Source organism: Megalopta genalis, chromosome 7, assembly GCF_051020955.1.
Source record: "Megalopta genalis isolate 19385.01 chromosome 7, iyMegGena1_principal, whole genome shotgun sequence".
NCBI lineage: Eukaryota > Metazoa > Arthropoda > Insecta > Hymenoptera > Halictidae > Megalopta > Megalopta genalis.
The window spans coordinates 19,649,045-19,665,251 of NC_135019.1; the positions used below are offsets into that span (position 1 = coordinate 19,649,045).

Sequence of the window (16,207 nt, forward strand, 5' to 3'; positions counted from 1 at the left end):
TAATGTGAATGCGCCGACAACGTCACGTATTTTTCGAAATCTCAAAGGTCACCGTCCACTCTGAGAAAATAAACGGGCCCAAACGTTTCCAAATCTCTTGGAACCCCGTCTTACCCTTCCGCGTCTGCCTACATGTGCCTGCTCGCTTCTCCCACTCTTCCTACCGAGACTCTGCATCCCACCCCTAGGGAAGCATTTGATCTGTACAGTATACAGGGTGGTCAACGCAATTGTTTCAGGTCATAACTCCGTTATGAATGCATTTACGAAAAAATACTAAAGGAGGAAGATAAATGACTCGAGGAGCACTACATCTATAGGACCTTAGATTTTGTTTTAAGTACATCGGTGCGTGTGCTATTAACAATTGTATCATTACTTTAAATGGAAATGCATATCTTTCGTTGTACAGATCGATTCCTCTGTGTTCATTCTACGTAAAAAATTATTGGGGTATCATGGCGAAAGTATTATTGGTTCTTGAGATATTTTCAAAAATGTCTATCGAAGTGTAAACGTATCCGATAACGTTTTTTTTATTGTTTTCATAACCGCGTTTAAATTGTCTGCCGTTATCCCGCTATTCGCGTCAACAAAATTTAGATGCTCTTCGAACCGTTTATAATATCGAGTCTCTACGTTTCTGTCATCGGCACGATTTAGGTCATCGGCGTGCATACAATCGGGCGCAGGTTCCGTTTTATCTTAGAGAATTACGGACGACGAGAAAGTTCTGTGACTGCAATAGCAATCGCAGAGCGAGGGGATAAAACGAAGCGTTGCGAGAGGGTGCTATCTCTTCGATCGCGTTGAAAAGGGAGGCTGTGCAACATTTTAGCGGAGGCATTTTAATGTGGCAAGAGGACACCGCGATTGAGTCATGCCGGCGAGGCACGGTCGTGTATCGTGGAACAGGGCGCAACGAAAGGATTGGTGAAAGAAAGGAGAGTGCTGGCTGCCGGTTGATCAACCTGCAACGCGGAAGTCGCAGAACGCGTGTACGTAATATTCCCGGGTCTTGGGCAACTTCAAGCTTTCCACGATGCTCCTTCTCACACCGGTTACGATACCCGATCGATACGCAGCGGACAGTACTATCTTGTTGCTCAAGCTTCAAGACTAGCTTCCTCCGCAATCATTCCAACGATGGATCAACCGTTATCGTGGAATCATTCCTCCGGCAGCATTGCTCATAACTCATTCTTTATTGAACAACTTTCTGCGAACCAACGTTTCGTACTTAGCAAACTTACAATCTAATCTTACGCGTCGCACGAATTGCTGGATTCTAACTATCGGAACTGTCGAATAATGAACAGTCGTTTCGAATAGAATAACGAATTATCCGCGTACTGGCTCGCACGATACAGTTTAAACAGTAGTTACAGTAGGAGGACATACAGTAAATTCTCCCTAATTGACGCTCAGATTGGACAATTTGCGAATAATTGTATTTCATAATAATTGTATCGCACAAATTGTCCATTTTTGCGAGCGTCAATTAGGGAGCATTTAGTGTACATGTCGCAACTTTCTGGACGTTTCTCAATATATTTGAGAAGCCGGACGTGCGACGGAAAATCGAATTAAAACGTGCTTCAACGTTGTCTTTATGAACTCTGCCTGAACGATTTTGTTTCGCACAAAGATCTGCGGATCGTTAATAATCGTTGGAATTCTTTCGCGCAACCGGGAGACGAAAGAGCTCCGAAAACGAAATTATTGCCAACGGTGACGTTCTTAGAATACATTTAATAGGGACCGGCGAGAATGCGCGTACGTAATATTCTCGAGTCTTGAGCAACTGTAAGCTCTCGACGATGCTCGTTCTCATATCGGTCGGGACACTTGGTCGATATGTAATGGCGTAATCGTTTGGGAAGCGCACACGCGTCGAGTTGAGAGAGAAGAAAATATAATCGGTGCCACGGGACCCGTTTCGTCATACACGCCAAAAGGTGTGCGCGGGCACAAATTATATGCAAATTATCAGCGCGACCGAGACCAAAACGGCAATCGATGATCTTGCCTTTAAAACGCGGCTGTTAACGTAACATTTTGTCAATTCGAAGGATTTGTTCGTACATTTTTTTCATTTGCTGCTAGAGCGAGTCAACAATTTTTGTAGAATGAACAATGTCGCTATCATTTCGCTCAAGAATTTGTAGAAAATCGAAATTCATACTAAGAGAAGCGAGAAAGATTAATTATTACTGGACTGCGATTCTTCATGTAAAGTAAAAATTATTTCAGTTAATCAGAGAAGTTAAACAAAAATGTATGTCTTCTTTTAACCTTTTAGGTACGGCTGAATTCTGCGCGAGGCTATTTCTCTGGACGGCAGAGTCTGATGTGTACTGTACAGAATTTGATACTCTATATTCTGTCTGTATGTACAGGGTGTCCCAAAAATGTCTCGCAATCCGAAAGTGGCGAGTTCCTCAGGCCATTTGAAGCAACTTTTTCCTTTACAAAAATTTTCTCCGAGGCACCGTTCACGAGTTATTAACGAAAAACAGTGACCAATGAGAGGCGAGCTTAGCTGGCGCGAGGCGATCGAGCCAATGAGCGGAACTGGGCTTCGTGCGCTGGTTGGCTGGGCCGCCTCGCGTCAGCCGTACTCGATTCTTATTGGTCACTGTTTTTCGTTAATAACTCGTTAACGGTGCCTCGGAGAACATTTCTGTAAAGGAAGAAGTTGCTTCAAATGATCCGAGGAACCCGCCATTTCCGGATTGCGAGACATTTTTGGGACACCCTGTATACTGCTGTAAATCGATGTGAAGACAAAAGAAGTGTGAAATAATGCATATGAAGACGATTATTTGGTTCAAACGATGAGCGAGTGAGCTACTAGAGCAAGCCACTATAGTGACGCGTCGTCCAGAGAGATGACAGCCGCGAAAGCCACTATAGTGGCATGTCGTTCTAAAAGATGATATCCGCGGAAGCCACTATAGTGGCGCGTCGTGCCTAAAAAAAGGTTAATCATTCGAGTATAGTCGTATTATAATATGATAATATTCCCAAATCCATGCAATGTCTTCAGTTTCGCATTTCACTTATTATTATTATTATTGTACTTGTATTATTATAAACGCATAAAATCCGTCGTCTAATTATTAGCTTGGCCAAATGTCGAAAGAAAAACCTGTAGCAGCTATACGAAATCTTGTTCACCTCCGATTACGTTACGAGTTCGTTGCAAATCCGGCGATTGTTAGCAGCGGAGGAGGACTTACGATCGACAGGTATTGTCCTCTCTTTCTCTCTCTCGTCTCTGTCTCTTCGTCTCACCGCTTTCATCGATCACCGAGCCAAGGCGAGGAGAAAAGGAAGAGACAAGCCTGGCGAACGATCTTGAAAATCCGAGCGAGTGTCAACGGCCCCGGGTTATCGTTTCAGAGGAGGAACCCGGTTTCGCTCGTTTCCCCGGCACGCTCTCCGTCTCGGATGCACGAGACGCTATAAGTTGACGAGGATAGCCGGCCGTCAGGCCACAGCTTTCTTCGCAAACTTTCACTCGTAAGCAAACGACTCCTACGACACGCGGCGCGGGTTCAAGAACCCCGATGGTGGATTCGAGCGCCGGTGGTTTCCTCGAGAAAGATCTCGCCCGTTCTCGAAACCGTTGATCTCCGGAGAAACGGGCGTGTTGGAAGCCATTGTTGTCTAGATCTTCGTAATACCGTTCGGTTCCGTGTTTCGTTCCCCTTCGATTCGAGTTCGAAACGAAGAGCCGTTTCGACCGTTAACTTTAAAGCGGTACCGAAAGTGAAGAACGCGAAGCCGTGTCGACAGAAATTTCCATTCGCATAGATCAATGTTGCGAACTTCGCGTTTTCGTGTAACATATTCTTGAACAATAATTTATTCTAATATATGTATACTAGAGAGATTAATGGTTCCCCTTCCATTCGTGTAGTCCTGACACACTTCCGACAGGAAGAAATTATTCTTCGGCGACGCATATATGACCCTATGCGTTACGAGGTGGCTAACCGAGACACTTGAACTCCATAAAAAGGCACATCCGGGAAATCGCAGATCCGATCGATCGATCGGTTCGTTGGTCGCCCGAGCGGAAGGTGCTGCCGGCAATCAAATGCGTCAAGGACTTCGATGGAAATGAATTCTGACCGACGTGTTATCGACTGATCGACCGATCCAGGGTCGAAGGACAAGAACGAACGGTGGGGACCGAAGTGTCAAGAACCTTGTTGCCAATGAATTCTACGATGTCGTGTACATCGGAATTAGACGCAAGGATGACCCGACGACGACATGTTGACGGACGGGAATTACCGCGAACCTCGGTCGCTGGGCAAAGATCTTCGCTTGTAAGCACATTTCGGACGTTTCTATAAGTTTTACTAAATTCCATGGAAGGGCGATCGACAGGCAATCTACTGGTCACGATCAGTGGCATTAGAATTCGCACAAAATCACAGTACTAAGGTCAACGGTTGCATTGCATATGGCCGGACAACGTGCAAACGAATATTCATAATAGCATGCGAAAAACTTGACGCAAAGCCGAGCCAAAGGGGAACACAAGGATATATTTACATAAGTGCGATTGCTGCAAGACGGAGGGATAGTTACGTATCGCGTTGCACGTTGCAACCGTCGTAATCGTATTATTCATTGTGGAAACTCGATTTTTTTTTGCCAAACGAGCCCGAAAAATGACGAACTGCCTAAGATTTGCACAGTAAGCTATTCCTACGAAACGAAGGAAGCATTCTGTGTCGCGAGTACACAAATAGAAACGAACTTTAACCCTCGAACGAACTATCGTAGCCTTTGCGACCCTGCCTCTGAACTAGTAAAAACAAGTGCGTATCTGATTATTTAAAAAAAAATTTCAACACTGGATATAGCAATCGAAAGCAAAATTGATTTTCCTTAAATGAATCATATGCGAGGTGCGTGGCATATTTGAACACCGAATTTGGAAATAATATATTCGGATCTGCTGCGAGATATTCGGCGGTTCAAGTGAACGATAAAGCCTGATCGAAAAAGAGAGGAAAAGACGAGAAATAAAATAAAACACACGGTCTGTAACGCAATCGAATCTGGACTCGAGATCTGGGAGGTGGAACAAACCACGCGTTTCCTAATTATACCAGCATTTCAAAATCTCCCAAGCCGATGAACCAATATGCTTTTCTGGCTTGCAACATTCCCAGTGCCCCTCCCCCTCCCCGCGTGTCCCCTCCCGGTATCACGGTGATCTTTCCTTCTCGCTTCTCGTTATTCTACGCGCGGGAGCAGTTCACTGAGCGGCAGGAATGCGAGCGCAAGACGCGATTGGCCAACACACAGAACCGACGACACGACTCGCACGAGAGTTTCTTGGTCTGGCTCGTTCTCGGTGCTTTTATCGAGGCGTGCAGACTACACGCCAGTACCAAAGAGCACGCACGTGAACCAGCAACGACTCTCCTCCCGCGGTTCTACAGTGTGCACCGTTTCGTCACTGACTCTATCAGTCGTTCTACAACACTTCTTTTTTTCAGTCGCGTTCGTTGCTACAACTCCGTTTGTTTTGACAAGATTCGGGGATTCGTTACATCTTGTATCGACGTGGCTTCAAATTATAGGTCTCTGGTTCTTTGGGCAATTTTATATATATTAAGGCGTACACCTGAAATGCGCTCATACTGCAATAACTGTCCATACCACTCCTATGCGTAAAACACTATGAGTGAACAGATATTATGAATATGAATGTATTTGAGATAGTTTTTTTATCAAAAATGCCTCGCGATTGGGAAATGGAGAGTTCCTTGAGGTCATTTGAAGTAACTTTTTTCTTTGTTTACGAGTTATTAATGAAAAACAGTGACCAATGAAGGATTAGCTGGCGCGAAGCAGCCCAGCCAACGAGCGCATGAAGCCCAGTTCTGCTCATTGGATCGCGCCAGTTGATCTCGCCTTTCATTGGTCACTGTTTCTCGTTAATAAATCGTAAACAAAGCCGCGAATTGCATTCTCGCTAAGGAAAAAGTTACTTCAAATAACCTCAGGAACTTCCCATTTCCGGATTACGAGACATTTTCGGAATACCCTGTATATAGAAAAACTTAAATAATTTTTTAAATAACATGTTGGTTTTTATATATACAAATACTAATTCCATTCTCCTCCCCACTCCTTAGTTCCAAAGATTTATATGTGCTATACCTATTTTGACGGATGTGAGTCAAATTGACTCATTAAATATTTTTAAAGTTGATATTCTACAATATCTTAGATTTAGCAGCAATCAATGCTTGGGTTTTATATAAAGAGGTCACTCAAGTCTTAAGAAAAGAATTTATTTTACCATTGGCTGAAGAACTAAATAACTATGACCAGTATATTGGAAAACAGTTGAATTGTCAAGTTCAAGTATGATGCAAAAGAAATAGAAGTAAGGTCGTCTGTGCTAAATGTAATAAAAATATCTGCGGAAAATGTATTTTAAAAACAGAATATATATGTAAAAATTGTTTTGAATAAAGTTTCTTTAAAACAAAATTTTTTTTTAAAAGATATTTTGATGTAAAATTTTGATGTTTGAGTCAAATTGACTCATTTCAGGTAAAATAAGTATATACCCAACATTCGGCAATCTAGTGTTAAAAAATTGGTTGTTGCACCCTTTCTACGCTTAGGAAATTCAGTCCCACAATTTTAGAATGTTAGAAGTGTAACCTCAAAATCACCCCTCAAGTTCAAGTAAGGAATTAAACTCTAATGCTCTGAATTCATTCTACATATTCCAGAAGAATATAATTCGCGTTAAATACCGTGGGTATCTTGAATTAATGAAGAATCTCCATAGCGGCACTTCGTAAGGTATTTCATTATTCTATTCAACCCCTGCAATTATCACAATCCCATGATTTTGTTCACCTCCTCAGGATTCAGTTTAATCAACCCTCATTTAGCTTTTTACTCTAGAAGCGCCTCGTGTTCATCAACGAAGAAATAAATACAGTAAATTCTCTCCAATTGTCTCTCTGCTTGTAAACAAAAATGAACGATTTGGAAAGAGGCGAAACGTTTATTCGAGCCTCACGGCTCGCTTTTATAGTTATTGACATACGGCGACTATTAACAAAACGAGCCGCGATACTGGAATAATCGTATCTCCTCTTCCCAAATCGTTCATTTTTGTTTACAAGTTGGAGGATAATTGGGGAGAATTTACTGTGATCCTATGGTTTCTGCCATTGCGTCTACTACGTTTCAGGGAACTTCGAGGCCCAAAATACACGAGGAGCGCAAAGTGGGTGCGTCGAGCGAACCGTCACGTTCGGCCGCAAACACGCCTAGCGAATTGTTCGACGTGGCGTGGCTCTCGGCATGGTCTGGCCTGTCGCGATCCGCTCGTTCCTTGAATTCATTCTTGACGCTGCGTTGCCCGCCAGCTGAGACGAGACGCTTACGACGCGAGGATCGACTTCCTTGCACCGTGTGGAAGCTCGCGCTTGCGTCCAACAAGTATTCCATTGAAGCGTTGATTACTTTCATGAACTGTTTCCTCGTTGTTAGCGCCGGAAGCGGGCGATTAAAAATTGAATGCCAGAGGCGTTTGGTATCGGCGCGCAGCCACTCAAGAACAAGGGTGGTCCAGAGTTCGGCACATCTGCGCGTCGAGTGCAAATGAATTTTGCATTTGCTAATTAATTTTCTCTTTGGTACTTGAATGGCTGGCATTTAGCTATTCAACACCTGGACCAGTGGCCTTCAAGCCGTATTTAAACGATCCGTTCGTAGCAGTTCCTTCCAATTCTACGAATACTTGTTATCACTGTGTAGTAAAATTGTGTTTAAGAACATACACACCGTCCACGTTGAATTTTGTTCCATCAGATATATTTAATACAATGACAACATCAATAGATCCGGATTATTTCGACATTTTGAGTCAAAGAGAGTTGGGTCCAGTTAATTAAACTTATTTCATTTCAGCTATTCAACATTCCACGGAAATTGTACACAATGTGACATGTATTCCGCTAATCGTTCGATTTCTTTTCCATGGATAATAAGCGTTCTGCAAAAATGATTTATAATCATAAGGTTGACGAATATTGAAGGCCGCTGCTCTGGACAGTGTTAAGGTGATTGTTAACCGATGACGCTAAGAGAAGTCGAACGGGGAAATCCGATCTAATGAAGTCATTCTCCGTTTACAGAGTTGCGATGATAGAGAGATACGCAACACCGTCGGCGAACGTTTCGAGCCACTAATTGCAATAAATAATCGAATGAAAATAAAAGCAGAAAATGTGGAACGGACTCTATAGAACGTGGGTGGGTTACACATTGTGCGACGTCGAGTGAAGGGGAAGTTAATTTATGTAGGTGTGGAAGTACTTCTTTTCCGAGATACCTACACCTTCCATAGCCGATGGTGCGAAAGAATTACAGGCGAATATGGAAATGGAACGAATACGAACTGGTTCTCCATGGCTCTCTGTAGCGCGGTTCCTCTCACTCGCTCGAAGAATGCCGCAGACGATACGTGGGCGTACCGAGTATCGTTAACAGTCATGTCAAATTAGCGGTTGGTTTGTCACCTTAATGTACCCCCGCCCTTCATCGCAATTTACATTCTGTATCCATTTCATCCGATTATGCTACTTGGTTTTAGCGGCGAAATACGAACACGTGTTCTTCGAGGGATTAAAAATTAGCTAAAATTCAGCGATCTTTTCATTACAAAAAAAACTATACAGAATATAGACTGTTTTGTATGTGTTTCTACGTGTACATTAAAGAAATTACTTTTTAATATAAAAATTATATACAAGTTGAATACATATTTTTAGTCAGCACTGTATAGTTGCTCCAATAAAATCACTGAACTTTACCCGATCTTTATATAAATTGTTACAATAGTAAGATCCCTTAATCTATTTCTCATGTTCGAACGTACGTTTCCCTATAACTTTACTTTCCTAACTATGTATCAGTTTACAGAGTGTTGAACAAGCGATCCGCAATTTTGTCTTTGCACAGATAGCACCTATTCTCTGTTCCTCATGTTTGAATGTACGTTCCCTTATAATTTCACCTTCGTCGCTCAATTATCTATCCATCTATTGAACAAGAGCATTACAATATTGCTGTTGTATAAAGTTGAATGGGAATGGAGAGGATAGCAAGGGTCTGTGTCCAGGTCTTTGAGACCAGGGTTATATTCCAGCACCGGTCACCTGGAGATCACTAAAGCAACAAAGCGTGTCTGTACTCTCACCTACACGTTATTACTATTACGATTTGTCGTGTATCGTCAAAATGTACTTAAAAGCCCGCTGTAGGAACTCTGTTACTTTAGCGTGCTCCATGGAAACGCATGCAGAGGAGAGAGGTCGTCAGTTAGTTTCGAGTTGAACCTCATTACTGGCGGTGTTCGTCACGGATTGGTTTATCCGAGTGCTCACCTTGCTTCGTCGGCAAAAACAAACTTCCTGAGCTTCAGGTCTCGGAGCACCACACCGTACTCGTGGCACGTAGCTACGGCCCTGGCCGCCTGCCGGAAGAGTCGCCTCGCCTCCGGTTCTCGCAGCCTCCTGCGTGCCCTTACGTAGGCGTGCAGGTCACCGTGGTGGCCCTCCAGCAGGAGATAGCGTCGACCTCCAGATGCTTCCACTACGCCAGCCACGCCGCTCGCCGCTCCGGTGCCTTCTAATCGAAGGTGAGCTTGTAACAGCGCCTCGCAACCTTTGTCGCCCACAGTCAACGCCTGAAATTCAGGAAAACCGTTGCGTCAATCCGCCGTGCGTGTACGCCGGACAAACTGGATAGGGATTGGGAAACAGTTCCAGGAGGGAGGACGAATTTCCAATTCGCTGGTTCACCGATCTCAAATCAATGCTCTCCCACGGTTCGCCTGATCTACGGCAGCAATTGTTCCAGAAATGTATCTTTGGCTAAACGGAAAAACGCCGCTGTCCTAATTTTTTGTTTAAATTTCAGTGTATATATTAATTGAGCTAAGTAAGATTTACGTACTCATCGGTAAAAAAAAAACCATGAAAACAAATTCTACAAAGATAATGCAATTCTCGACAATATCTAAAAAGTAAAAACATAGGACTTGCGGCGTTTTGCCTTACTGTCAAATGCAGTCAATCAAGAAAATCTACTTCGATTATTGAGAAGGTGTGCAGAGCTTTGAAAGCCTCAAAAAATAGGAGACTCTGACGATTTTGTCTCCTGTAAGAAATTAGCAAAAATATATAATATATTTATAGAAAATATTTAGTTGAGTAATATTTAGTTACTTAATATTGAAAAACGATAGAGCTACACAACATCGTTTAACTCTGTATCATTCAGATAGAGAAAATAATATTCTGTGTCAACTTTGGCGACGACTTTTTAAAGACAAAATCTTCCAATCAACTCTAAACATTTTGAATCGTTCAGCAAGGACCGATTTGGATCGCCTATAAAAATTGTTCAACTCAAGATGTCTCGAGACGGTTTGCGTGTCCCATTGATTCTAATCGTTGGGACCCTCTCGTAGATTGCTGCCAGCAATCCCTGTCGACAGAGGGTAGCCCCAGCTGTGAAGTATGTATGTATACTTGCGAAACTAGTTTCTACGCGCATCCTTTTAAGGAGCGCGAATCACGTGGACATTCTCAATAACGAGCACAATATCTGCCATTGTGCTGAATAATTGTAGGTTGGTATTGACCGGTTAATACGGACATCCGCAACCAACGGACAATACAAATATCCGGACCCCTGACTCGACTACTTTGCCCTTCGCAACTCGTCTCGTAGACGACGATCGCATCTTCATTTTTCTTCTTACGATACACGAGAAATCCACCCAACTTTACACACTCGAAAATCTAATTTTATACCTGAACGCTTGAAACATAGTGAACAGATTTAACCCATCAAAACACTAATAACAGTAAAAAGACCCACGAAACTATAAAAAAGAGTACAGATCTTAAAATGCATCCTTGACTGTAGTATAATGATGAAAAATACCAAGAATGGGACAATAAAACTTGAATGTATTATTCCTAAATGTAATTATTAAGTAGCATTAATTGATTCGCTTTTCTCTAATCTTTACCAAGTATTGTATATAAATATATAATATAAATATAAACATATAGTATAGTTTATAAAGCTGAAAATCTTATTCGTTTAAAAAGAACCTTGTGTTCGTTATTAGAAGAATTCCCTCAACATCGACCGTTTTGCAATCCCTCGTGTATTGTTTCGCTTATCTTCTTAATAAATTTCATCGAGTAACAAGAACCGCTTAGCTGTTGCAAAACGTCCGTCTGATAACCGCACGAACATCGTTCTTCATTATCGTTTATTATCAAGCGATGTCACCAAGCGATCAGAAGTTGATGATCAGCATCCGGGGAAATTTTTCTGTGTACATTGTGCGCGCCGGCTCCCGAACAAAGGACGGAGAAGTTAGACGGCGCGTAAACCAGATTTACCAGACGCCTCGATAAGAGGGCACACACGAAATCTTGGCTACTTTTGAAACTTTGTTCGTCCGACCGTTCATCTCCGGTGTCGAAACCTGTCACGGTTTCGAAAGCCGGGGTCCCATTAGTTTAATAAGGGCACGGTGCGTTCTTTACGAAATCTTGCCCCCGGTGCTGATCGGCTAGCAAAACCAACGAAAAATTCTTAACCCTCTATCGTCACATCGTATTTCTTAACGTTGATTTCATTTCTTCTTACTGGCGTAATATTTTAGCGGTTTTTCTACTACCTCCTTCCGATTGAAGTATTGTTGTTAGATTTAATTATGTTCTACAATTATTCATAGCCTGGAGACCAAATAATTGTCAGAAAGTTAACTTTAAGAGTGTAACAACGAAGGAACGAAAAATTTGAACGCAACGAACTAAATAAGAATCGGTTATTGGTACGAAGCATAAGTGTTGAATGGTTGAAATACTTCGTTAAAAATCGATGTTTCCGCTGTCTCTTTATTGCGGAAAAAAAATCACGTTTTAATTGCCTCGCGGTCTTTCGACAGAAGAATAACGCAATAGTTTTTCGCAAGGTCTTTCAAATTTGCCTTTCGATTGCGCCAACTATACGCCTTCTGCCAGTCGGGCGCCGCGCGATTTATGGGTTTTCGTAGTGTACGACCCGAAAATCCTAAGACCTCGGGCGAATCGTAAACCTGGGACAGAAAATTAAGAGGGCACGCGATTTAAGTAAACCGCAAATTTAATAAACTTTTTATACGAAACTACTTCCTAGAATCAATCTGCTTTTTATGACAGAGTACATATTAGTATCGAACTTGCGTCGAAATACTCTAAAATCATGCGTCCTAAAGAAAATCAATTTTTTAAAGATGGCGTGCTCTCTAACTTCTCCCCAGACCAACAAGGTTTGAGGCTACTAAATTCTTCGTACTAACCAGAAATGAATTACGCGACGTCGATACGAAGAAAATTTTGCACAACAGCTTTCGACTTCGTCACTTATTTTCTACGTGTTAATACCTTAACATCTTAAGCTTCCAAAACGATAATATTGCATTCCTTATCGGGAAGATACTGTATTGGTTATGCCAATGACTTCGCTTTATCTGTTCCTTATATTCTACGTAGGAAAATGATCCAAACGAAGCATCCATCGAAATCGATCAATCGAATGGAAGAAGTAGTATCAAAAGTAAAATGAAATGACACAGGCTCTAATTGCTGTTTTTCTGCGGAATGTCATTAAACTCTTCGATCCGGATCGGCGCGCGCCGCCATTGCGAAAACGTGTCACGCAACGAGGTAATCGTCAATTAAATTAAACGGCCCTGGCTTTAGAAGTGATTATGAATAACGGCGATATGGGCAAAGAAGAGGTGAGGCAAGGTGCAGCCTTGTATTTGTTCACGAGCCGGTGATGTAAGCGATACATTGTATAACGTGATGATTGTAAAATGTTAATGGAAACGCGGCAGCAGCAGCAGCTGTCACGGGTGAGAACGCGCGCGCAACCTCGCGCGCACGCGCGACCGCCGCGCTGTTTGGCGCCATAGAATCTAACGAACCGATGGCATTTAATTGTTAACTAGATTTCCACGGATTCCGGTCGTGCATTTCTTCTCGAGAAGATAACATTATCACGAACAACGCCACGGAAAACTATAATGCTCGTCTGACTGTGTTCCGATTCGTTTACGATGTGCATCAACTTTGCAGACATCCGCATTGCAGCATGAAGTACGATCACTGTAATACGAACATGTTGGGCGGAGTCATAGAAAACTTCCGTGTTGTTACATAAATATTGTTCGTTAATGAGATAAATAACAACGGTTCGTTGTGAATAACGGCGTATTTCTAATAAATTAAAATGCAATTGTTTATCAACTACCTCAAGTATGATTGCAATATATTCGTAGAAGAAACGGAAATATTTCTCCTGCTGGAATATTTTATGTTCGCGACCTTGAAATTTTGCACCTACATGTGTTACCGCACCTGTAAATTGATATCTCTATTATGTGCCCTGGTCTTCTGAATTCTAGCATACTACGTTACAAATATTCTCGCACTTTTCATAAACTAAATATTAGTAAAAGAAAAATGATTTTTATCATGTCACATATGTAACTGGTTGTTTTCAGAGATTCAACCGAATTCTGCATCTATTTTATCAAGACATGAAAAAGTACATGTCCGTAAGATGTCGCTGATGACATCTAAATCAACTGTGTCGTCCTGAATCTACGTGATACGCAATCTGTGTACGCATGCGCACTGGATGAAGTTCTGGGACTATACGTATGCTAATAGCAGGCCTATTTACACACGCATGCGCATTGAAAATGGATTTAGCAAAGTTAAAACTTCTCAATAGTAAAGAAAAGCTTAGGAAAAGAAAATGTTTTCAGCATGTAATCTTCTACCTTGATTAGCTGCCACGTTACGAAACAACGACCAGTTTTTTAATCCTGTTCTGCGAGTTAAGAATTGAAGTGATCCGTGGGTGAACTGCGACAATTATGATCCAATTCTATCGTCGTGAAAAACGCGTCCCGAGGACAAATGCAATTAGTTCGAAAGAGCTTCCATTGACATTAGTAAATCATTGCACCTCGACGTGTCTCGTTCTAGAACTGCGCACCGTGTCAAGTTGTAATAACAGTTAATTATACTTCTTTCGAATTGTTTTTAGGAGTGCTCGATTGTTTTTCACAGCTATAACACGCAGCAAGAAACCTTGTCAGACCTGCAAGTTCATATTTCAACGCTTTGTTTCAATGAAATATAAATAGTTAAGACGGCTTTCTAACACGACAAGTACGACAATTGAAAATTTTAGTATCGTGTTTCCCCGTTTCTTACTAAAAACGCGCAATTGCTACCCGGAAGATTAGCCGCGTAACGAAATGCACGAAAACCTCAAATAAATTACTTCGAAACATGGTAGCGAGTTGCGTCAACAGCCTCAGGAAAGGTTTTATATAGCGGAAGTAACGACTGCGCGATCTGTTACGACGTTGCAACGTGTTGTACGAAAGCAGTGGTTTTCAACGATAATTCTCTCGGGCAATCTGGAAACGTGACTGTTTTGGGTTTGTCGAAATGTTAACGCAGAAATGTTCATTCTTTTTTTAAAGTATATCTACTGTTTAAAATGCTCTCTCATATCGTTTTCAAAACAAGCTTCAACGTTCGAAGGTAAACATTGTACATCCAAGGCTTGCGTTGTTAAGGAGTCGCATGCGTAAGAAATGCAACAACGACGGGATTTAATTGCGAGAAATGCGGTGAAGGTTGACGCAACAATATTCCAAGAAAATTCTCTCGGAGAGTGACATACACGTTTGTATCATTCTGGGCTGCGACACCGGCGACAGTGGAAATAACGGTCGGTGGTTGCGCGAGAGGAAATACTGGAATGATACTAGGGGATCCGCTACTTTTTTTCAAACTAGTGTAACTGTGTTTACGGTCGGGGGATACGCTCTGAAAAGTATTCAAACCGTCGTTTCTGGTTCTCAGATTTCTTTACGGACGTCCTTTCAAAGATGCTCATCAAATTTCATTATTTACGTGCTGTAACGCCACGAAAAAGTCGTTTCGGTTTTCAAACGAGTCAGGAGTCGAAAGCGTTTACCTTCAAAAGTGGATCTTCGATATAGTTGTTTATCGACATTTTCAAATATATCTTATAAATCCAATTAAGCGGCCCTCGATTTTCACCGATCACAACGACATAAACAACTAGATCAGTGTCTCTCAATCTGCGGACCGCGTCATTCGTGGATATTATCTTTTGTCATTTTGCATTATCTTTCTTCATATCACGTGTCAGATGAGGCCCTTGAAAGGCTAGGTCAAGTCAAGATAGACCACCTGTCAAGGCTGTGAGGCTAAACGATTATGCCAACGTGCACGTGCACATAAAAATGTTTGTAAATACATGTTTATGCGTAACATTGGGTGTAAGACCACGAATTATCACAAACAAGTAATAATATATATCGCTCGGCGGAAAATAAAGCAGACCAATTTTTCGCCAGCCGGGGTTAACGCGTATCAGTGGCATCGACCGATAACGCGTGAACCATTCCCGTTCGACCTGAATACGGAACGAGAAGCCTGCAGGCTACAGTTTAGAAAGGTGATTTTCATCGATACAACGTGTAGAACTTTTATTGGATATGTTCTTGCACACCTGCCTCCGAGTCTTACGTGACACATATCCTGGAGGCGGGATGCGTTTGCTTTATCAAGGATAAATACGAAACGTTTCGACATCGCTAGTTCCTATTTTTCTTAGACAACTGAAGAGACATCTGGCTTACGATGTTCTGCTGTTTTTTACGCTTCGAAAATTCATTGTATTATTTCTAACGAACCTTTACCTATGCCACGATTGTATAACAAACAAATGGAAAACCATACTCTCCTTTCAAAAACTACACATGTGTAAATTTGGTAAAATACGCTCATTTTCAGATACAAAGGGATCTTTTGCTCTAGCATTAATACTTATAAAGTTCTAATCTGCATTTAAATGGTTAAAGTAAAAAAAAAAAGGAAGCTCATTACGAGCCGAGTTTTGCAAATATTTCTTGATTGAATTTAACCAGTAAACACGTCGAAGAAAATTGAATAATTCCACGTGACAGAACGAACCTTTGACCAATGGATAGCATTGAAAAGAGTTATGAGTTAACCTTGCGTTT

At 41.8% G+C, this 16,207-nt stretch overlaps 1 protein-coding gene and 1 long non-coding RNA gene across 3 annotated transcripts in view; one reads left to right on the forward strand and one right to left on the reverse strand.

Annotated features, from left to right (window-relative positions):
- The window catches only part of trbl (tribbles pseudokinase 2), a 32,285-nt gene that overhangs the window by 2,987 nt on the left and 13,091 nt on the right, over positions 1-16,207 (reverse strand). For both annotated transcript variants that reach the window (XM_033469322.2, XM_033469321.2), the window contains exon 3: positions 9,447-9,748. In XM_033469322.2, coding sequence (XP_033325213.1) covers positions 9,447-9,748 — 302 coding nt within the window. The remainder of the gene's footprint in view (positions 1-9,446; positions 9,749-16,207) is intronic.
- Positions 5,229-8,872, forward strand: LOC143259859 (uncharacterized). Its single transcript, XR_013033873.1, has 4 exons — positions 5,229-5,609; positions 6,777-6,849; positions 7,247-8,120; positions 8,196-8,872. It is a non-coding gene; the product is annotated as an uncharacterized LOC143259859 (long non-coding RNA).